General features: G+C 38.1%; 1 protein-coding gene across 1 annotated transcript in view; it reads right to left on the minus strand.

Annotated features, from left to right (window-relative positions):
• Positions 1-5,094: 5,094 nt before the first annotated feature.
• KIF14 (kinesin family member 14) overlaps positions 5,095-23,672 on the minus strand; it is a 53,842-nt gene continuing 35,264 nt past the window's right edge. Inside the window, exons 22-29 of the mRNA XM_036086683.2 lie at positions 20,017-20,111; positions 16,950-17,174; positions 16,578-16,762; positions 13,096-13,254; positions 12,224-12,346; positions 8,595-8,669; positions 7,530-7,668; positions 5,095-7,167 (exon numbers count right to left, since the gene is read on the minus strand). Coding sequence (XP_035942576.2) covers positions 6,788-7,167; positions 7,530-7,668; positions 8,595-8,669; positions 12,224-12,346; positions 13,096-13,254; positions 16,578-16,762; positions 16,950-17,174; positions 20,017-20,111 — 1,381 coding nt within the window. The 3' untranslated portion in view covers positions 5,095-6,787. The remainder of the gene's footprint in view (positions 7,168-7,529; positions 7,669-8,594; positions 8,670-12,223; positions 12,347-13,095; positions 13,255-16,577; positions 16,763-16,949; positions 17,175-20,016; positions 20,112-23,672) is intronic.

A 23,672-nucleotide genomic window follows, 5' to 3' on the forward strand; every position in this document is an offset into this window, starting at 1 on the left:
TTCAACTGAACTCACAGCAGCCCCCCCGAGGGTGGTGATTATCTCTGGGTGTGCTGAGGAAGCTGAGGCCTGGGGAGGGTGTGACTTGCTCAGAGTCACACAGGAAAGGGCAGGGAAGGAACTGGAGCCCAGGTCTGGCTCCCTGTGCTCGCTGCTTGGTGCTTCCTCCCCAGCCCTGTCCCTGGGGTGTTTTTACAATTGTTTTTACCCTCCGCCTCTTTTCCGTCTTTCCTCCTAGCTGTTTGGGCAGCTGGGGTCCTAGCACTGTGTTCTGATCCAACTTCTTGTATTCTTTTTTAGCTTCTCCCCGGACTTATATGTTCACCTTTTAAAGAGTGAAGACAGGGATTCTGGGTGGCTCAGTTGCTTAAGCATTTGATTTCTGCTCAGGTCATGATCTCAGGGTCTTAAGATTGAGCCCTACGTCGGGCTCTGTGCTCAGCTCAGAGTCTGCTTGTCCCTCTCCCTCTGCTCCCCACCCCGCCGCACACACACTCTCTCAAATGAATGAGTGAATGAATGAATGAATGAACGAACAAACAAAAAATAAATAAATAAATAAAATCTTTAGAAAAATAAACTAAGGAGTGAAGACAAGGAAGTACTTGAAAGAAATTGTTAAATGCTTAAATCTATGAAAAGTGACTTATGTTAAGTTCAACTTTATCTAAATTTTCACCTAGAATCCTCTCAGAATGGCAAGGAGACATCTCAAATTGATTATAAGCACATTCCAGAGTTTGATTTCAGAGTTGCTGCCAGGAAGGAGGCCTTCGTAAGCAAGTCAGTACCAAGAGATCTTTTTGGTGAAGAGATTTTATAGGAAAGAGAATAGTTAAAGAATCACTGGATTAAAAAAAAAAAGTCTAGTTAAAGAGGATTTGGTTAGTCAGTCAGCTGAGTGAGTAACCCCGGCTTCCCAGAAGTTTATAATCTCATTTTGTTCTAGCAGAACATTCCTGAAGCATTTTATCAGGAATGCTAATTCCTTCCCAGAAAGAGGTCGTGAATTACATCATGGAAAAAAGCCATGCCCTAGACAAGGTTTGAGACAGATTTCTTTTTCCACCCTTCAGTGACTTCATTGTCCACTTCAACCAACTTGTGTCCTCGATGATGTGGTGGGGCGGGGGCTTGGTTTCAGAGAAGTAGGGAAAGAACCTGAACTCAAGTCTAGGAGCTTGAAGAAGTCTTTCTTCCTTTTCTGTTCTTGAGTAGTAAATAGGTGAGGTTTATCTAAGTCCCCTCAGGGTTTGCCCACTGGGGAGGTAGCCTGGAAGGTAGAGAAGCTAGGAGCAGTGGGTTCTGGGCAGCAAGCCAGGGGGCCTGGGAGTGGAAGGGAACGTGTGCAGGGAGGAGTAGAAAACACTACAGGGCCTGTGGGGAGCCTTGATCCTGCTGACCCAGGAGGCTTAATGGAGACATTAACAGAAATGACTTAAAATCTGGAAGGAAAAAATGCAAGAAGAGCCCTTTCCAATCCTAAAAGTAGAGCTTGAGCGAAGTCCCACACTGAAATAGAGAAAAACATGAGATCCACGTGGGCAAATGGCCAAACTGCAAAGAACTCCCGTGTCCATCAACAGGCGAAGGGCTGAACCGTTGGGGGCAGAACACACGGAATACTCGGTACTCCTGAGCAGTAGCAAGGGCTGGAGTGCTGACTCACATACCAGCCTGCGTGAACCGCAAAACACTGTGTTGAGTGAAAGAAACCAGACACCGGGGCACACACTGTTTAATTCCATTTATATGAAGTCCAAGGACAAGGCAAACTAATCTGTTGGGATAGAAATCAGCTTCTCCTTTCTAAAATGATGATAATAACAGTCCTACCTGATAGAGTCATGGGTGTGAGGGTGAACAGATAACGCGGCTACAGCGGTTAGCCTGGCAAACCCAGTGTATGGTAACTCAAGCAAAGTCAGCCACGATTATTGATGGATTTCACACTTGAGCAGTTTCAACCACCATGTGTGAGCGGATACTCCCAAATTCACATTTCTTTTTCTTGAGCACTCTTTTTTTTTTTTTTTAATATTTTATTTATTTGGGAGAGAGAGAGAGAGTGTGTGTGAGCAGGGGGAAGGGCAGAGGGAGAGGGAGAAGCAGAGTCCCTGCTGAGCAGGGAGCCCGATGGAGGACTCGATCCCAGGACCCTGGGATCATGACCTGAGCCAAAGGCAGACGCTTAACTGAGTGAGCCACCCAGGCGCCCCTCTCTTGAGCGCTCTAATTCAGCTTGTCTACCTGGTGGTACTACAGCCACCTTAAATTGAAATGTATCTAAAAAATCACCTAATCCCCCTCACCCCTTAAATCTAGTTCTGCCTGTATTGTTGTTGAAAACGCCAGCATCCACTAAGTCACCTAGGACAAAGCTCACTGTGTACCTTCTTCCTCTGGTAAGGAAGCGGCCAGGATGTGGGGGAGTGACCGGCAGAGCCTCTAGAATCTGCATCTTCAACAGCTACACTATTCAGCTGTCCTTAGGGAGAGCAAGTAAACTTCAAAGAGGAGGTCACTAGGCACAGAATCCTCGGGAACACTAGTATTTAAAAGGATTGGTGGACGATGAGAAATACATGGAGTTGAAAAAAGTGAAAAACCAATCAGGGAGGTAGAAGAAGCCAGAATTTTCTGTTATAGGGGACATGGGAGGAAATAATTTTTATTTATTTATTTTTTTAGATTTTATTTATTTGAGGGGAGAGGCAAAGGGAGAGAGAATCTCAAGCAGACTCCATGCTGAGCGCGGAGCCTGAGGCAAGGCAGAATCTCACGACCCTGAAATCATGACCTGAGCCAAAACCAAGAGTCCAACACTTAACTGACTGAGCCACCCAAGCACCCCCAGGGGAGGAAAGAATCTCTAAAGAGAGGAAGCAATCAAGTAAGATGAAGACTGAAAAATTGCTTTGGATTTTGCAGTTAGAAGATTGCCAACGACCTTAGTGAGAGCAGTTTCAGGAGGGTGGGTGGGGGCAGCCAGCGATGGAGTGGCTGGAAGAGAAGGAAGTCAACGGTGACTTCACAGTACAGCATCCAAAATGGGGGGGGGGGGAAGGCCTTGAAAGACAGAAAAGGAGAAGGGTTATAAGAGGTGATACCCATTTTCAAAATGTCAGAGATTCCCCATCTTTTTAGTGAATAGCTCAATCTGTTCCTCTTGAAAATGAGGGCCCCTGAAGGGCAGATGCTTGATGATGTAGACAAATTCAGATGTTTACACCGAAATGAGCCGGAGAAACAAAAGCATGATTCCTTCTTAGAAAGGACTGTGAATTTCCTCTCAAATTCTTAAAAATCTATGAGCATCTGAACTCTGGGCCATTTGGCAATGGGAAATGGGAATAGCCATGTGCTTAATCAAAACGGTGTCCTCCTGAATTCTTTCTTGAATCAATCAGTAACACTGTGGTGGTTCTCCTGTGTTTCAACTTCAGTGTGGTGAGAGGTCTTCTGCACTGAGAAAGTACAATGTTATGAACAACTGCGGATCCAACAAATAGGGTCTTTCACAAGTCCGGGATTTGAGGCAATCTAAGGGTTTTTTGTTTTGGGTTTTTTTTTTCATGTTTCTATGACTTTGCACTAGAAGTATGCCTGGCACTGAATAAATAATTATTGGACTAAGTGGAATGAACCTAGCTATCAGATGATATTAAACTAAATGCCCATACTCCCCTTTTTTTAAAAAACCCATAAGCCAATAGTGGTTAAAAGAAGAAAGATGAAAAAAATCCAGTCCTGATAATATCATGCAACAACTGTAACTTGCTAAATCCAGAGCACAAGCTTCCTTGTTGAATCATGCACAAGAAGCTGAACAGATCAACCTTCTTTTAACCCAACCAAACTGACACCTTCCCCCTCCTCTGTGATAAACAAACTCTTACTTTCCATATTTAGATAAAACCTCAAAATCGTTACTGGCACATAGTTAGGCACTGCAAATTTAAAAATGCTAATCAGTTAACTAAATAATATTTTGCCAAAAATTTCAGAGGGACCTCCTGAAGGACATACGTCCATCACACAGAACCTTCCTTAAGGCCGGTGGGATACTGTTTACTTCCTTTTATTAATACAGAACCTGATGGTAGCAGATATATTTTCAAGTATGCCGTGTTTACAGGGTTGTAATACAACTTGGCTTCCTGGCAGACTGTCATCCACAGCACAGCCTTGCACCCAGTGTGACCTGTACATGTGATGATGAGGGTTTCACGGCCCATAATGGGAAAGGACAGACACCAACATTTACAAACGGTCCACTACTTGCCAGGACCTATTCCTACATTTTTCCCATTTAATGCTCAGGGAGTCCATGAGGTGGGTATTACTTTTCTTTCTGCAGATGAGGAAATGGGCAAGAAGACAGCAAGCAACTTGTCTAAGGTCATTTGGCTATTAACTAGCCTCGCTGGGATTCATAGTTGAAATGTGTGAAAAATGCGTCGAACTCCAAAGCTCATGCTCTTTCCACTACAGCACATGGGGATAAAGCTATTCCAGACAACCAACTGCGAAGAGGCAGAACAATGTTGAAAGAAAAAAAATCTAAGTGGTTGTCATAATAATATTATTATTGGTTAGTATTGCCTAATTATTTGATTTGCAATACCAGTATAACTATATATCTATAACTATATTTATATAGGTATATATATAACTATGATGTAACTAGTATAACTATTATCAAAGCAGAGCTATTATGGCAATTTTGAGTCAGAAATAAAGTAAGAAGAAAATCAATATAAAATAAAAAAACTTGAGACCAAGAGATAATTCTGAAGCCAATAAGATTTATTTTTTTTTTTTTTTTTTTTTTTTTTTTTAAGATTTTTTATTTATTTATTTGACAGAGAGAAACACAGCGAGAGAGGGAACACAAGCAGGGGGAGTGGAAGAGGGAGAAGCAGGCTTCCTGCAGAGCAGGGAGCCCGATGCGGGGCTGGATCCCAGGACCCTGGGATCATGACCTGAGCCGAAGGCAGACGCTTAACGACTGAGCCACCCAGGCGCCCCAAGCCAATAAGATTTATTAAAGGCATTCTCTTTATAACATTTCTTATCAGTGCACATGATTCTAATAGCAAATATATTTTCATCATTCATTTGAATACTGTATAACAAGTTACTTAAAAGTATAAATATATATATATATATATATATACAAAATTTTACAAAGACACTAATAGGTTTCTGACCAATGAAGTCATGAGTTTAGAAAGCAGGAAGTAAAGATTAAGTACCAAACATTAAGATGAAAACTACTGTGTTGATACTTTAGGAAGTTCTTCCAAGAAGTACAACGTTCAGGCAAAGTTCTTATATGTACATCGATACTTCATGAAACTTGATAGCAAAGGTGCCACTTGGCAGAACACTGACTATTTAAAAATATGTTTAGCACTTCATAAAGAATACAAACTCAAATGCCAGAAAGAAAAGGAAAAAAAAAAAAAGAGAGAGAAAGAAAATTAAAGCAAATTTGCCAGCACCGCACCTGGCAACACAGCACATGGTTTATTAACATTGTTCTGTCTACAGTAACCAGTATTATCCACAATCTCTTCCCAGCAAGGCAGTTACCGAATTTATTCATTCTACTCATGTCCGATTTTCACTCGTCAGGCCAAATGTACGAGTGATATCTGCAAGTGAAAAGGGCACATGAAGAAGATCTGTTTATTTAAAAGAATTATTCTCCAGGAACTGCTCAATATCACCCAAGCAGAATCACTAAGTATCTTTCCAAACTACACATATGCTTGTGGTCAAAAACGTCAAACTATTTCCTTAATGAAAGATCCCAAAAGGAGAATATTCTCTTTATTACTCGATTCCAAATCAAGGTTTCTTTAAACTGTGAGATAGGATAAGGATCTTTAATCTTTACCAAATCCTGTGCAAACACTTTCATTACACCTTTAACAAAACAAGCATTATCAAGAAAAGGTCCAGCCCCTGATTTCCTAACCCCATTCAAAAGGTGAGTGTGATTCTGGCAATATTTAATTGGTTTTAAACTATATTCATACAGCCCCATTATGGAACATAGATAACATAGTGAACTACTATGTCAGCAAGACATTTTATTAACATATAATTATACTATATTTAGGTAACTACTTCTATTTGGAAAGAAAAGGAAACTGCCCTTGAACACACTATTCAAAACAGCAACCAGTTAACCTTTCAAGAAAAACAGTCTCAGATATAACACTGCAAGTTGAGCTGCCTTAGTTATTACTACATTGGCAATTTCACCATAAACCTCATTGTAGCTGTTTGCAGAGGAGAGAGGGCACAGGCATAAATTATTCATGTGTAATAATACCCCATATTCATGTGTTTCCACTCAAGAGAAAATAACTTATAATAATTATAGTAACCATTTACAAACAAGCTGAAGAACCAACCAGAGATAGTATGTCAATGTGAAAACCAAACATTTAAAATTCAAGGCAATGAGAAACTGGAGAAATGACCATTCACTTGTTTTCGAACTCCTGATTTCATTCTCCTGCCACCATGTTCCAATACCATGAATGCCTATTTAAAATCGTCTGCCGAGAAACTTCTGAATGCACATTCTGAAATTGGGATTCCATAATGCTTATACTCTCCATTCCCAATGGAAGGCCACCAAACAGATGTGGACTTCTCTGAAACATTTATGCTGATTTCCTGCTTTTTATATTCTCCTACGTAAGGAAAATTGCCTACCCAGTGTTCTCTCTCTTTCATGGATGGTCATAAAGTGCCTACATATCGGAATTCAAACCCACTGAATCCTAATGGGTGCACTGTCCTCTGAGGTCACTGCTGGGGATGAGCCATGGAATTCATACACTTGCTTTGGTACACCTTTATTCCTAACAGAGTCGGTCCTGCTTGATTTAGATTGTTGTCCTTCTTCTCTGGTATTTTGGTTACATGTTTCCCAGGGATTCAACAAATCAGGTCTTTCTTCAGATTCAAAACATAAGAGGAGTGACTTGACTAGAGATTCTAGTCCCCCATGGCCAACTTGAGGTATTTTCTTCTCACAGCTGTCAAGAGAAGTAGAGCGCATGTTCAAGTCATCATGAAGATCCTTGGCCAAGTTGCAAAGACTTTCAACACAATTCTTGAGAAGATTTTTGTCACTGTGGAATCCTAAGCAAGAAGAAAAAGTTCATTAAACTTTTTATTTTTCATGAGGTATTTATTACTCTTATATGACTCTACATATGTTTTAGGTCAAAGTAACCCTGTCAAGATAAATCTAAACTACTTGAGATTACTCAGCTTATCTGCTAAATAAATACCTGGTTTTTTAGGATCTAATTATTTAGGCAAAGTACTTATATATATTAAGTGAGAATACGACCATACAAGTTCCTATATTGGTAATTAATGTCAAGGAAGTAGCATTAATTAGACTTTAGTTAATGAATTAGACTAGAAATGAAAAGATGTCTGAGAGTTCTTAAACTATAAAATCTTGATTAATTACAAATTCTGTCTGGGGTATATACCTCTCAGTGCAGAAATAATAATTTGAATAGTTTGCTCTAAGCAATGTTTTAACTTCAGGAATTCTGGTGCAAGATTAACCATCTTCTTCAAATCTTGGTATCCAGAATTTTCTTGTTGTAGTTCAGTTCTGAAACTTTTCTGTAAATAAAGTTAATATTTTTAAAAATATATAAGCTACATGACAGTAAGGCTTAGTCAATACAGTTTTAATCACCAGAATCTTATCTTCAGGAAAGAGAATGAGTTTACTTTCCTCACAAGTGCTTAGTTCTGTTTCCACAAGCAAGACCAAAATACACTATTAACAATTACTGTTTTTAAAAGAAATAAGAATTTTAAATTAATTTTATTTTTTAAATTAAAAAAAAATTTTTAACTAAGCTTTATACCCAGTGTGGGGCTTGAACTCACAACCCTGAGATCAAGAATTGCATATCCTACTGACTAAGCCAGGGCCCCAAGAATTTTAAATTAATTTTAAATCAAAGTCCAATTGTTATATTACATGGGAATAAAATAACAGTAGCCTTTATTATCCAATATCATAAAAGATAAATTTATTTAATTTTTTAGAGTTCAACTTTATATATCTCCCATTTATTTTTAAATAAAAATTTTCAAGCCATAGATATTTCACTCCTTTTTGACACATTGATTATATACTGAGTTTATATTTTTCTATTTACTTGTAACATGAAAATAAAATAATTTGTCTAATTCACCTATATTTTAAAATCTTTAAGCATATTGATTATTAAACACAGTTTTTTAGCAAATGACTATCCCAGGAAAAGCTGACAGTTACTAAACCAGTAGCAGTAAGAAATAGATAAAATACATTAATATTAATCAATCTCTATACAATATCTTATCTATTACTAAAACAAATAAGTTACGACATCCAAGAGGAAGTAGCTAGAGAGCTATGATACATGCTTCAACTAACCATGCACAAAGGAGTTATCTGGCTAAGGATAAAAACTGAAATAAACATATATCTATACTTAAACCTAACGAAATGCTAAAATACACCAAACAAAAGTAAACATTAAAGCTTCTCTTACTGTTTTCCACTCAGCAAACATGTTTTCAAGACATCCAATCAATCCCATGGCTTTAGCTTTCATCTGTTTGGCAACCTATAGAGAATATTAACATATTTTATTATATAATTATTTAAAAGTTTAAAAATCCTAGAACTCTATAGGACGAAACAGGGAAGAATTTTAGTCTAATAAGTCAAAAGACTCAAGTTCTGTTATGGGGACTGCAATTAAATAGCTGGAGTACCTAAATCATGTAAGCAGAATTTCTTTCAAAATAAATTGCACATTGATTCTACATTAAATATAGGTACACTCTGATGTTTGTGATAATAACAGCATTTTGTCTTAACATTCAAATATCTATAGGAATGAAATTTCCAAGACTCCCTTGGAAGAGGGTGAGGTAACTAATATATCCAGCAAATATTATGCTCTAAGAACTATATATACATTTTCCCCAGTTTCATTAAGATATATTTGACACATAACACTGTATTAGTTTAAAACTGTACAACATAATGATTCGATATACTACAAAATGATCACCACAATAAGTTTAGTTAACATCCATTACTTCAGAGTTACAATTTTTTTCTTGCGATGAGAATTTTTAAGATCGACTCTCTTAGCAACTTTCAAATATACAACATAGTAGTATTACTAACTATCATCACCATGTTGTACATTACATCCCCAGGGCTTCTTTATCTTATAGCCGGAAGCTGGTATTTTTGAACCACCTGCACTCATTTGACGTACCACCCCCACCTCCACCCCCCACCCTCGCCTCAGGTAACCACTAAAGTGTTCTGTTTCCATGTTTCTATGAGTTAAGGTTTTTTGATTTTTTTTTTAGATTCCACATATAAGTGAGATCATACAGTATTTGTCTTCCTATGTCCGAGTGATTTCACTTACGTGTTTTATTATTTGCTTCTCAATCATAATTCTATGCTGCATATGCAATTGTCTTCCGTTTACAAATAAGAAAACAGATTCCAAGCTCCTAAGACCCAGAATCAGGGTGGGAACCCCCAGTCGCAATTTGAAGTCTTTGCTTTTGTACTGCTCAATGCTGCCCCCCTAAGGTAACTTCTCACTTAATTTCTGCCAGGGGATGGTGTTAAAGAATTTAATTGGCTTTACCCACACAGTTCTTCCCTAGGTCTAACTTAAATTTCCTCTATGTGGTAAAAGAAAGGAACACACAAATTCTTTTTTTCCCCTGGCTCCAGCTTTACAATTATAACTCCAATGCCTTATGTTTGAACCCATTTTCTATTTCTTCAGATTCTTTGTTTCTAAGAATATGATAAGCTAAAACCCCACCATGACTAAACAGCTGTGGGATATAGAAAATGAGAGAAAGAAAATGAGAGGAAGGGAGGGAGAAGTCTGCATGAAGAGGCCGATGATACGAATTTTATGCCAGACGGGCCTGACCCTTTAGCTGGGTAAGCTAATTCCGCACCCTGCTCTACTGCGTACTAATAAGCACATTCACATGCGTTACTTCGCCTCTGCTTTTCACGGACTTATTCTATACCCTCTTGCACTTACTGCCGGCAGAAATTCTACTTTGTAAACAGCGACAGATAGTGTTTGAGGGATAAATGGTCCCGCTGCTGGGCACAACCCAGCTGGAGATGCCTGCAGTGGGCGGTATGAGCCCACTGTCTTCAAAGTTGCATGACAGAACTGAAATTAGCCTCACGTCTCCTGGAACAGGACTAGACCCACGTATCTTGATTTCATGGCAAAATGAGCTCCTTTTGAATGCATTTTTATTTTAAAAACAAAATAACACGAAGTGAGAAAGGCAAACATACAGAGAGAACAAGCGCAAGCAAGCTGAGGCAGCTAAGATCTGTCGGGTACTGTGTCTTGCATTTTCCTGTCCACTGTTCTTAATTTCACATAATTCTCAGAACAATCTTATGAAGTATGTATGACCATCCTCACTTTTTTTTTATTTTTTTAATTTTTAATTTTTTTAAAAGATTTTATTTATTTATTTGACAGAGAGAGACACAGCGAGAGAGAGAACAGAAGCAGGGGGAGTGGGAGAGGGAGGAGCAGGCTTCCTCGGAGCAGGGAGCCTGATGCGGGGCTCGATCCCAGGACCCTGGGATCATGACCTGAGCTGAAGGCAGCCGCTTAAAGACTGAGCCACCCAGGCACCCATCCTCACTTTTTAAATGAAACAAGTGAGGCCCAGGTAAGCAGCTCATGGCTACACAGGAAGTAGGAGGGCAATTTAACGTTCAGTATTTTTTCCAGTTTGGAGCCAGTTTGGGCAGAGATGAACCCATGTAGCCCTTTAATCTGAGGAAAGGGATGGAGATCCCCTCTGGCTTACATGGAAAATTTCTCCCCTGATAAGGAAGCTAGACACACATTAATGAAAACGTTTTTCTAAAAGGAAAAAAAAAATATCTAACTTAGTCGATGCTGTCCTGGAAAGGAGTCAAGAGGGGTGGAAGCTAACAGTCCTCCATCTGACTGACTTTCCTAGATCAATCAGTATGTATGTAAATGAGTACCCACCCTAGTGGGGATGAGTCAGCAAACACAATATCCCCCAGGCAGCTCCATCACAGCTGACGGACTCCAGAAAAAGACAGGAAAGGGCAGAGATGGTTTTAACAAGAAGTTGTTACAACGAGATTCTAGAACAGCCAGGGCTCTGAGACTCACTGCCACAAAGATTGGAACTCATCTTCTGAGTCCCCAATTCACTAATAATAACTCTCAATAAAGAAAGTTAACATGAACAATGATTTACAAACCTGATTTTTGTAGCATGCTGAGTTTCGGAGTCAATCAAATAGGTAGAATATAAAACCCTGGCTCAGGACGACTGGACAAGGTCCTGCAGCTCAGTGAAATGCATAGGAACACAAATAATTCCTCCCTTGCAAAGTGGGGAGGTTCACCACTGTTCTATGTAGAGCACCTAGTCTCATACATGTGCTGGGAGATTATTTAATAAATAAATGACTCACAACCTAGGACGTAAGTATTATTACATATGACAGGTGAAGAAACAGAGTCAGAGCATCGACTTGATAAATGATCGCTGAAAAATGACAGATAGGTTTTAAACACAGTGCCACCTCTAAGACAGCGACTGGTTTTATGCTTTAATGTCAGTTAGCTGGAGAGGGTGGGGAGGAAGCATATCTTAGGAGGTCACTCAAATCTTTGTTGATTCTGTACCTTGATATGAAATAACAGATGTGAATGCCTCTGGCAAAATATTTAGTTTAAAATATTAGATCAATAAACGGTAGTTTGCATTCTTAAGCGGAAAAGATGAGGAAGAAACAGACAAGCAGAAAGTGAACACTAGATGTCACTGCCATACTCCATTCTGCTCTGGAGTTTCTCCACAGACTGCTCACAGACAATAACTGACAGACTTAGCGAAAGTACAGAACAGAGGCCGCAGTAACTCAAGAGTAACTTGGGGAAATAGCACCATGACATAATGATCACAATCAGCCTTTCCAATAAAAAAAATAATTTGACACAAATTAAAATACATAAATTTATAAGAATCCAATTTAGTTGAATTAAACTATTTTTTTAAAATCAACTTTATAGACCATCTGGTACTATATAGAATGTTCTTTTATTCCTCTTACCTCATTTTGGGTACATCGCCTTAAGAGTTCATGCTGAAGTTCTTTTGCTTTTTCTATTCCAGAATCTAATAGGATCTTCATTCCTAAGCCTATACCATCACAAAGAGCATCCATGAAATCCTCCTAGAAAAAGTTTTTAAGCATTAAGTGGAAAACCCAGGTTTTATATTTAAAAATATATATAAAATAATTAAGTTATATTTTCTGCTTATTTTAGGACTATAGTAAGTTCCAAGTTTATTAAATTCAACTAAGGCTGGAATAAAAACAGTCTATAAGAAAATCTGTAATCTAGCATTCCACATATAACATGTAATAAGGGATATCTGTCTGAGGGAGGTGGGCTAGATGGGTGATGGGTATTAAGGAGGGCACTAGTGATGAGCACTGGGTGTTGTATGTAAGTGATGAACCACTGAGTTCTACTCCAGAAACCAATATTGCACTGTATGTTAACTAAGTAAAATTTAAATTAAAAAAAAAAAAAAAAAAGAATGTCATCTTAGGACGCTGTGTTGCTAGAATACAGTAACATTCTAATATAATACTATGTTTTCAATGGCATGAATACTTAAAGCAAGCAAATACAAATTTTCTAGAATTGTAGAGCTCTTTATGTGTTGATTAGCTGAGCAAACCCTCCAGAGTAGGTACCTATCATCAAAGCAAAGATCCAAAAGGCAAAGTGAACCAGAATTATCCAGTACATTTAACCAACTTAGATTGAAACAGGTTTAAATCATATTGCCAAATTATTAAAAGTATGAACTATTTTAAAATAAAAACAGCTTATCATGTTTAGTGATACTATTATCAGAAGTCTACACTGTTCCCTCAGACGAAGTCTTTCAAAACTAATATTACCAAATTACCTGAACACTGGCAGCCTTGTTGCTACTATTTTCCAGAAAGTGCAGCTTGCTCCCTTTAAGAACAGCTAACTGTCCCACATACTTTACAGCTTGTTGTACAATTTGGATTATTTTCTTTTGAGCCTCCTTTACCATTGATGAGATATCTGAACAACATCCCTATAAAACAAAAATGGATCAGTATATCAGATACATGAGATTACAAACAGAGGTAAAGAAAAGATCGGAAAAGCAATTTGAAGAAAACAAATTCTGCATTCATTGATATAGTGACTATGCTTCATAAAAATCTCAGTTAGAATCAGAAAACATGCAACCCTGTAGCTACTAACGATAATAAAATGACTAGGATATAGCTTCTACCTTCAAAGACCTTACACCCTAGTAGGAGACCTAAGACAAATATGCAATCAACTAGATAGAAGACAGAAGCAATAAGTGAATGGTCCACACCAAAAAAGGGAACAAAATGGTGGCTCTTTTTTGCCTTTGAACTTTTCCTGTCCTAGTAGCCATCTGAAAGATGGTTAATAAAGATACTTTCTCTTCTCAGGGGAGAAGAAAGAGGAAAGGGAAGTGAAAGGGGGAAAAACAACCCTTCAACAAAAGGCTTCTACACCACAGTACACATGCCCAAGAGGAATGAGGAGGTGCCCCCCAAGCTTTTCTTTCTGTTACCTGCCAACTGTAGTGATTCTTCAGAATACTTTTCTTGGCTTGCTTTCTGGGCCATCCTTATAATACTGCTACAAGGTAGGAATTCTCAAACCACACTTAGGTAAGAAGTATAGTTACTAAATTCAGTTTTGCCAACTTAAGTCTCTCCTGAGCTTGGTCTAATCTCCCCTTCAAGTTACCTCTTCTCTCCATCCTTGATTCCTTACGTAAAACATTTCCCATAGGGCTATAGGTCATAACCCCTAAGTTAAGTTCAAAGTGTTCTTCCTAGAGAATGAAAAGAAGGAAAGAAACTACCTACCAGTTACTCTAATAGGTACTTTCTTATAACATCCATCCATCTGGTCCTCTACCTTGCCAGATAGGCACTGTTATTTTTATTTTCCCAATGAGAAAATGGGGAGACTTAAAAAGTTAAGCATTTGCCAAAGGACAGAGAACTAATTTAGCATGCATTCAAAAAGGATTTCCAAATGCCAATAGTGGGTTTTGGGGTTTTTTCTGTTCCTGAACTACCTCTAAAATCTAAGAGCCAACTAAGTATATCTCACACTCTCTTTTCCACCACAACCCCTCAACTAGCTTCCTTCTCCAGGCTCAAGCATAAGTCGGACTCTCAGGTTTTTGTTCCCCAGCTTTGCTCTCTGGCCAGCCTTCCCTTTCATTTTCATAGCTCTATGCTATCAGAGCATTTCCTTCATCTATCACTTCACCCATACCTGTTTGTAGCCCGCCTCTCTGTGCTAGGGTCATTCTCTTTCCTCACTGCTTATATCCAAAGTGATCCTTCATCCAGTGTGAATTTATAATTAATCCAGTAACAAGTATCCAACCGAGCATCTATCATATGATGAGTCCTTGTGAAAAAAGGACTCTTAGCGCCTCTAACTGCCCGAAGGTTACTGCCCATTGAGGTGTGTAGGTTTATAAATATGTTATATTAAAAGGCATTATAGGTGAAGTACAGGATTATCAGAAAAACAAATAAGAGAAATGCCTAACCAAGTCATGGGGAGACCCAGAAAAACTTCCTAGGGAAGAATAATGGACAATTAAAAATAAACATTTGATTTCAATTTGACTAGTTAGATTACTCAAACAAACATTTCCAAATCCTATCAAGTAAATAGCCCACTCAGGAAATATTTGATACAACTAACTTTTACTACAATAATAGAATGTAGAAAGTCTTTTGGTGGGCACAAAAACATAAGATTTGTTCAAACATTCTGGAACATTTTGTTATGAAGCAAAGTCACCCATTTTAAAAAATGAAACCTATCACTTTTGGTGTTTTCATATCGGCTCCCCTCATATATTCAAGGAATTCTTTCTTTCTTTATTTTTTTAAAGATTTTATTTATTTAGAGAGAAAGAGTACGTGCATGCATGCACAAGCAGGGTAAGGGCAGAGGGAGAGGGAGAGAGAAAATCCTAAGCAGACTCCACACTGAACGCAGAGCCTAACACAAGGCTTGATCTCATGACCCTAAGGTTATGACCTGAGCCAAAATCAAGAATTGGATGCTTAACTGACTCGGCCACCCAGGCGCCCCTATTCAAAGAATTCTTATGGAGGAGTCCACTGAAATGGTGGATGACTAGGTATCATCTAATATAAAATTCTCCACTTCTTCTGTAGTAATAGAATCCTTGATTTTCCACTAGGTATATAGCTGTCCAGAATAAAAAGTACATTCCCCAATAATACTTGTAACTAGATATGGTCATGTGATGAAGTTCTGGCCAAAGATATATAGAGAGAAATGTCATATGGAAATTTCCAGAAACTTCCCTTCTCTTTGGCCCTTCTCTTCTTTGTCACTTCTTCCAACCTGCTGCACTGAACTCAGACAGAGCTCCACCAACATGGTGGACCATGAAATAAAGGGCCATGCTTTAGGCTTGGTAGAACGGTGTACTGGAAGGAGCTTGGATCTCAAGAAGTGGACCAGAGGGGCGCCTGGGTGGCTCAGTCGTTAAGCATCTGCCTTTGGCTCAGGTCATGATCCCAGGGTCCTGGGATCGAGCCCCACATCAGGCTCCCTGCTCCGTGGGAAAGCCTGCTTCTCCCTCTCCCACTCCCCCTGCTTGTGTTCCCTCTCTCGCTGTGTCTTTCTCTGTCAAATAAATAAATAAAATCTTTAAAAAAAAAAAAAAAAAGAAGTGGACCAGAGCCACCATGCCTACTTCCAGATTTTATATGACAGAGAGTAAGCTTTTAGCTTACTTCTTCTTCAGAGCCAAGTCTAATCTCACTTGATATAAGGTAAACAGAAAAAAATATATATTTTCCTTGCCTGTACATCACCGGGCTTGTCACTAATTCAGCATAAGCTGAAACCCAATACATAACCAGAGCAAGACTTTGCCTTTTTCCCCATAGCCATTATTGAGGACTAGCATAGTAGCATACACATAGTAAAGAGCATGAACTCTAGGCCCAAGACTGCCTGGGTTCAAATCCTAACTCTATCACTTACTGGTTATATATGTAACATTGGATAGTCTACATATCCTTCACCTCCATTTCTTCATTTATAAAATGGTGATTAGTAACAGTATCCACTCCTGAAGTTGTTACGAGAATTAAATGAGTTAATATTTGTAAATCACTGAGAACTCTTAGTGCCTGGCACAGAGGCCATAAACAACAAACAATAGAAAACCACAGTTTCAGAATTGCAAAACAGAAATCACTTCTGAAAATCCTACAGATCTAATTTTGGGGAAGATGCAGACAGGTCAGTAAATACTTGCTGAATAAATGAATTCGTCAAATGAAAATCAGCAAATCAATTTACCTGCAAAAACAATTGTAAGTAGCCTCCTAGTTTTTTAACCTCTTGTCTCAATTCATCTTCAAGTCTTGCTGTGCTGGTACAAGGCGGAGTATCATTTAGCCAATGTTTGATTAGCACCACAAGCTGCTCAAAAGCACATGTGACCTGGATTGTAAATGCCTGGGTTGCTCGATCAGAAGAGAACACTTTGAAAGAAGAAGGAAAATTACTGGAAGAAATAACCTCCAGATAAAAGAACTCATATATGATCACCATTAAAACACTTTAGCATAGTCAGAAAATGCATGTGAAATATGACAGTCATTCAAAAGAAAACATAATTGCAGAAAATAATCATTCATGTAAGTTAATAAAAGCAGTAAGGTTGCTTACAGTTATCTTGACTTTCTTCATCTTGTTCTTCATGAGCTTTGGAAATGGCAAATAGCCCGTGATAAATTTTAAGAAAATTATTAATCAGGCTGTCTGCCATGGTTTTTTCTTCATCATAACTCTGTCCAAGAAAATCTAAGGATGACCCAATCAATTCTTTGCAAATTCCAGGAAGAAAAGATTCTGCTGAACTTGAGTAAATAGTGCTCGATTTCTCCAGTAGGCCTATATCAGTAGAAAATAGCCAACTTAAGCCTACTTTTCAGGCACAATATTTCCAAACAAATGTATTAATGCAAGCATATTATAGACTCATTGATCAGTAAATTCAAAGTAGGCTACTCTTATTTCAACGCATTCTTATTTCTATAAGCCAAAGTGAAAACACAATTCTAAAAAGGAGTCAATTAATCTCTCAGTGGAATCAATCCATAGGTTAGTAGTTCCTCAATCACAATACAGACAATGCAAATAAACTAAGTAACATTGGTTTAATCTCCTTCCTTATTTACTTTTTGGGAACACCTAGGAAACTCTGAATTAGTGAAAACAATGGCAGTTACATGAAAAATAATATAAACATAATAAATATAAATATCACAATATAAATAATCTGATTAATTCATAAGCTGAAAGTGTAGGCAATACTAAAGCAAACTATATTAAAAGGAATGTCTCAATAGCTCTATTTTATACTGATTTCTTCTCTAGGCATACTGTAATCAAAATAGGCTAAAGCCAGTGATTCTGTACAATTAAGATATCACATCTCTGGGAGAGACTTTCAGCATAATTTTCTTTTCTTTTCTTTTCTTTTTTTAAAGATTTTATTTATTTATTTGAGAAAGAGAGAATGAGAGACAGAGAGCACGAGAGGGAAGAGGGTCAGAGGGAGAAGCAGACTCCCTGCTGAGCAGGGGGCCCAATGTGGGACTCGATCCTGGGACTCCAGGATCATGACCTGAGCTGAAGGCAGTCACTTAACCAACTGAGCCACCCAGGCGCCCCTCAGCATAATTTTCTAAGCACTGTCCAAACCAGAAGTAAATGGAAATAGTTTGAAGAGCTCATATGGAGCCTCTGGAAATAACTTTATACTGGAATGCTAACTCATGAGTATAATGATTCTCATTTAATAAACAAGATTATTTTTTCGGGGGCGCCTGGGTGGCTCAGTCGTTAAGCGTCTGCCTTCGGCTCAGGTCATGATCCCAGAGTCCTGGGATCGAGCCCCGCATCGGGCTCCCTGCTCAGCGGGAAGCCTGCTCCTCCCTCTCCCACTCCCCCTGCTTGTGTTCCCTCTCTCGCTGTGTCTCTCTCTGTCAAATAAATAAAATCTTAAAAAAAAAAAAAAAAGATTATTTTTTCGGTCCAGTTCATAGGTGATTAAACAGCAAACTAAAAGGAAGGTAGAATAAAGGCAAAGGGTGGGGACTAATAAGGGTCTAGGACAGGGGAGCTTGGCTGGCTCAGTCAGTAGAGCATGTGACTCTTGATCTCGGGGTCGTGAGTTTGAGCCCCAGGTTCGGGGGAAGAGTTTACTTAAAAACAAAACAAAATAAAAAGCATTTTTAAAAAAGAGTCTAGACCAAAGATAAGAATTTGATTCGGGAAGAGAAAAAAAGAAAAGTTACAAAATGCAAAGCTCTATCACTGTAGGGTAATAGTATCATAATGATGATAATGATAATATTCTAGTCATCATGAGCAGTTAACAATATATTCTTTGTTTAAGAAGATAATGATGTTAATGCATTCTAAAATCCAGCATCAACATTTTAAAAAGCCTTGCAAAACTCTAGTTAAAAGTATGGCACTTAAGGTGAGAAGTTAGGACACTTGCTCAACTTCCCAGAGCTGCACTGTGCACCGTCCAGAGGCCCATGGCTGCCTGGGCAGGTTCATACTAAAGGCACATGTGGTTCTGTTTCCCTCTTTGAAAACTGCAAACAAGCAAAGACCTCTTGTATTTTATTTAATTTTTAAATATGGCCCTTAAAAAAGACAGCTTTAAATTATCCGGAAAAATTACTTTTGTAAAACATCTTACTCTCAAATAATACTGAGTAAATAACTTGATACCACAGATATATAACCTTTTATTATGCTGGTAAACAAAAAGCTGACCCCTTGCTTTGTTTTCCCTTAGATTAAACAAGTAATTATCTTCCTAAAAGGTAATTTTATGATTAAAAAGAAGCTTAATTTATTTTAAAGTCAAGATGAGCTACAGTTTCTTTCATGACTACTTCTATTCCATTAATGCTATTATCAAATAGATTATTACATTACACGGTAACTTTAATTTTTTGTTTACTAAGGTATATAGCCTATAAAGTGTGCATGTCTTAAGTGTACAGCTTATTGTTTTTACATGTGTGTACGGGGCCCCCACTTAGATCAACGCGTACAAGGTGTCCACAATGGCATTCCAACAGGGGTCTGTCATTTTGAGCCATTGTTCTATTCTGAACTACTCTGGCTTCTGTCATCATACATTAGTTCTTCAGCTTCATAGAAATATAATCACACAGTATCTACTTATTATCTGCTTGCTTTCACTCCATATAATGTTTTTGGGATTCATCCAGGTTGTTGAGTGAAACAGTTATTTGTTCTTCTTTATTGCTGTGTAGTGATCCACTGCCACCTGGTAGGCATTTAAATTATTACAGGTAGCTAGCTACACATGCAAATTTGCAGTGTGTGTATATATATATATACACATACATATATATACAATGTATATTTCCCCCTCTATAGGAAAATTAATGTTGTAATCCATATTCACATAAAATAATTATGACTGGAAAAATTCCTATAGCTTTTTCTTTTAAACGTTTTTTCACATTTGAATTAGCTACTCTACTAAAAGGCTTTGAAATAAATCACGTAGCACACAATTTTAGACATGGAAAGGGCCACCCAGCCCACCCCTTTCACTTTATAAAGAAAATGGAAACTTGTAGAAGATGAAATGATTTGCATAAGAACATGAAACAAGGTAGTAATTGAGCCAGGACTTGATGCTTTTTTCAGTATACAAGAAAATTTGATGAAAAAATACCTGATGAATGGGAAGAATGCAAATTCTGAATTGGGTGGGCTTGTATATCATGTAAACAACCAGAAATTCTTCTATTCTTCATCAAGCTCCTGCTCCTAAAAAAAGATAAACCATAAGATTAGTGGTTATGTACTACATGGAATAATAATATTCAGAATATTCTTGGGGCGCCTGGGTGGCTCAGTTGGTTAAGCATCTGCCTTCAGCTCAGGTCATGATCCCAGGGTCCTGGGATCGAGCCCCATATGGGGCTCCCTGCTCAGTGGGGAGTCTGCTTCTCCCTCTCCCTCTGCCCCTCCCCACTGCTTGTGCTCTCTCTCAAATAAATAAATAAAATCTTTTTTAAAAAAGAATATTCTTAATTCTCTAAAGAAAATTGGTATGCAGGTGTGTGTTTTCTGTGGAAACATTTTCATCAAGAAATAGTTAAATTCATTTGGTTTATTAAGCAAGAACTTCACTATTTATAGGTATTGTTCTAAGAATATAGTAAATTAATTAAATGGAATACATATTTGTAGAATACTCCTATTTACAGGCTCTAGATACTGTGGTTAAACACAGGAAACATGGTTTCTGGGCTCACTGAACTCAAGGTCCATAGGAAAAGAGAGAAATTAGGCAAATAAGTGCAATAAAGTGATACGTCACGAGAACAGAGCATGCTCTGCTGGAGAGGAACTTGACCTGGCCCAAGGAGTTGGGAGGGCCTCCTGGAACAATGACACTGAAGGATGCACAGGAGTTAGCCAAACGGAGAGGCAGGCTTGGGAAGGAGGGAAGAGTGGTTCGGACACAGGCACCAGGATGTGGGAAGACCCAGTGATAAGAGAAAAGTACAGTGCATGTAAGGACCAAGCGAGATTCAGAAGGACTGCAGTCTAGGACGGGGGAGAGGAGCAAGGCAGGGGTAGTCTGGGGGTGTGCAGGCACCAGCCTGAGGCTGACCCTGGATGCCAATTAAGGAGGATTGGATTTTATCCTGAGAATATCCTGGGAAAGATTCTAAACAAGGAAATGATCTAGGTAAATGAACATTCAAGTAAGCACTTGCTACACAGTGAAAAGCAGAATGCCTGTGAAGTGTAGCAGTAACACAAACGGAGGGAATGATATCTTCACTCGCTCTTTCTGCTTTTTCCCTCAGCCGATAAAACCACTCAGATCTCTGCCTGGAGTGTGACTGACTGGCTGTCTAGCTGTTACTCATTCTTCCTAACTGCTACTGGAAAAAGCAGCCTACTTCCAGATTGCCATTCATCTGCCAATTTTCTAAACTCCAACTCCAGCCCTCATTATATCAATGAAGCTCCTTGAGCTGTGACCTAGACCTAAATCTAGGGGATGGATCCTTTGAAGTCTTTTTCCTAACAGAACTCTCTATTACCGTCGGCCATTCAAAGAAAAATACTATTTGTTGAAAAGATTGCTAAACAGAAACATATTCCATCTGTAGTCATCTAAATGTTTCAAATATATTTTTCCCCATGAATTCCTACAAGAAAAACACAGAAATATGACTGATAACAGGGAGAGGAAATATCAACTCTCAATATGACTGATAACAGGAAGAAGAAATACCAATTCTCAAAGGTAACAGTTTTTTGTACTTAGGTCTGAAAGGAAAGGGTACATTATTACAGTAAGTCTAAACTAGGAAAACTTATTCTTCCAACACTATCACAGTTAAACAATGTTTAAACTCAAATAAAATGCTTGTCATTCTTTTTAAAGAATTTTTACTTAACCTCAGGGGAATTTTACTTTTAACCGTCCACAGGACGTATCAAAATTTATAGGCAGCCAAACCAGTCTATTTTGTCACAGAGAGCCTATGGCATAACGTTGCCTGGTAGCGGTTCCATAATTAAGAACCTGTCAGTGTTTCCATTACCTGCAGGCATTCTCAGAGTTTGCAGTTCTGTCATAAACATTCTTACAAGGCTGAAACTTCATATACAAGGTCTCCGACCAAGAGCAATTCATTTTTTTTTTAAATATGATACTTTTAAATTATAGAAGTTCTCAAGAAAACATCTCTAACCAAATGAAAACACCTAATTTCAACATCTTAAAAAAATATCAAAAGAAGTTTTAATTTTTTGGTAATAATTTAAACTTTTGTTGGTTCCCTAGTTATTAACCTATAAGTTAGCAGAAAATAAGATGTAAATCACCAACTTTCAATAAGCTAAATTTTTTTTTTTTAAGATTTTATTTATTTATTTGACAGAGAGAGACACAGAGAGAGAGGGAACACAAGCAGGGGGAGTAGGAGAGGGAGAAGCAGGCTTCCTGCGGAGCAGGGAGCCCGATGTGGAGCTCGATCCCAGGACCCTGGGATCATGACCTGAGCCGAAGGCAGATGCTTAACTGACCGAGCCACCTAGGCGCCCCAATAAGCTAAAATTTTTATGTTCATTATTTTTAATTAGTTTTTAAAATTCAAGTATAATTAACATATAGTGTGTTATATTAGTTTCAGGTGTACAATATAGTGATTCAACAATTCTATATATTGCTCAGTGTTCATCACAATAAGTGTCCTCTTCATCCCCTTCACCTATTTCACTCATCCCGTCACTCCCTGATGTTCATTAATTATTAATGCTCATACTGTGATCCATAATTCTAAGTACACCAAGTTTGTATCTGTTTATAATAAAATATAATAAGAAACCAGTATTATAAAATCTAAAGGGATTTACAAATCACTGTCTGATGAATTTGTAGTTCTGGTCTGAATTTTTGGGAGGTTTATGTTACTCCAGGTTAGCTTAAGTACCCCAAGCCCTCCTGCCCAATTTCCCCCAAGGGCCATCTTTAGCTCACTTTGGAGAACCCAACACTGTTTTGAAGTCCTCAAGATAAATCACCTGAAGATATCACTATCTGTTTATTGGTATTAAATCAGAAATAAGATCCCCTCTGTAGTCCATGATTTAATCTTACTTAGCACATACAAGCACCCAATAATAAGAACTGCCATTTATTCAACACCTATCCACTGCAGTGGGAGTTCTACATACTTTATCTCTAATCCTTAGAACTACTTCACGACATCATCGTCAGTCCCATGGTGGTCATAGTAGAAGTGGCAGGAGAAGCAATTGTTGACCTCACTTAAACTTAGCAATAGGCTCTGTAGAAAAGATATGTATTATTGTCTCCATCTTATAGATGAGAAAACTGAAGCCTAAAGATGTAATGTCACTTGCCCATGGCTGCACTCGGCATAAATCACTCTATTATACACCTGAAACTAATATAATACTGTATGCTAATTATACTGGAATTAAAATTAAAAACTTAATGAAAAAAAGTTAGAACCTAGGACTCTGACATGAGCCTGTGACTTTTTTATTATAGTACATTGTAGGGGATACAGATGTGTATCTTATGCTCAAGGAACTCAGAATCTAAAGGACATGCTTTGTATTTCTCTTAGCTTGAAATACACAGCTGTTATGTACATAACATATAAGATAACAAGTATCGATTATTATTTCTTGGCTATTTCTTACTGTAGCTTAGCAGTTACCATGAAGCAAATAGAACAGAGGTAACAGGAGGAAGAGTTGCTCTAAAGTAGTTCCATCTCTTTGAAATTTTATAAATGGGTTTAAAATAAGCATAGTCAAAACCAAGAAAGGCCT

The sequence above is a fragment of the Halichoerus grypus genome, chromosome 7 (genome assembly GCF_964656455.1).
Source record: "Halichoerus grypus chromosome 7, mHalGry1.hap1.1, whole genome shotgun sequence".
Lineage (NCBI taxonomy): Eukaryota > Metazoa > Chordata > Mammalia > Carnivora > Phocidae > Halichoerus > Halichoerus grypus.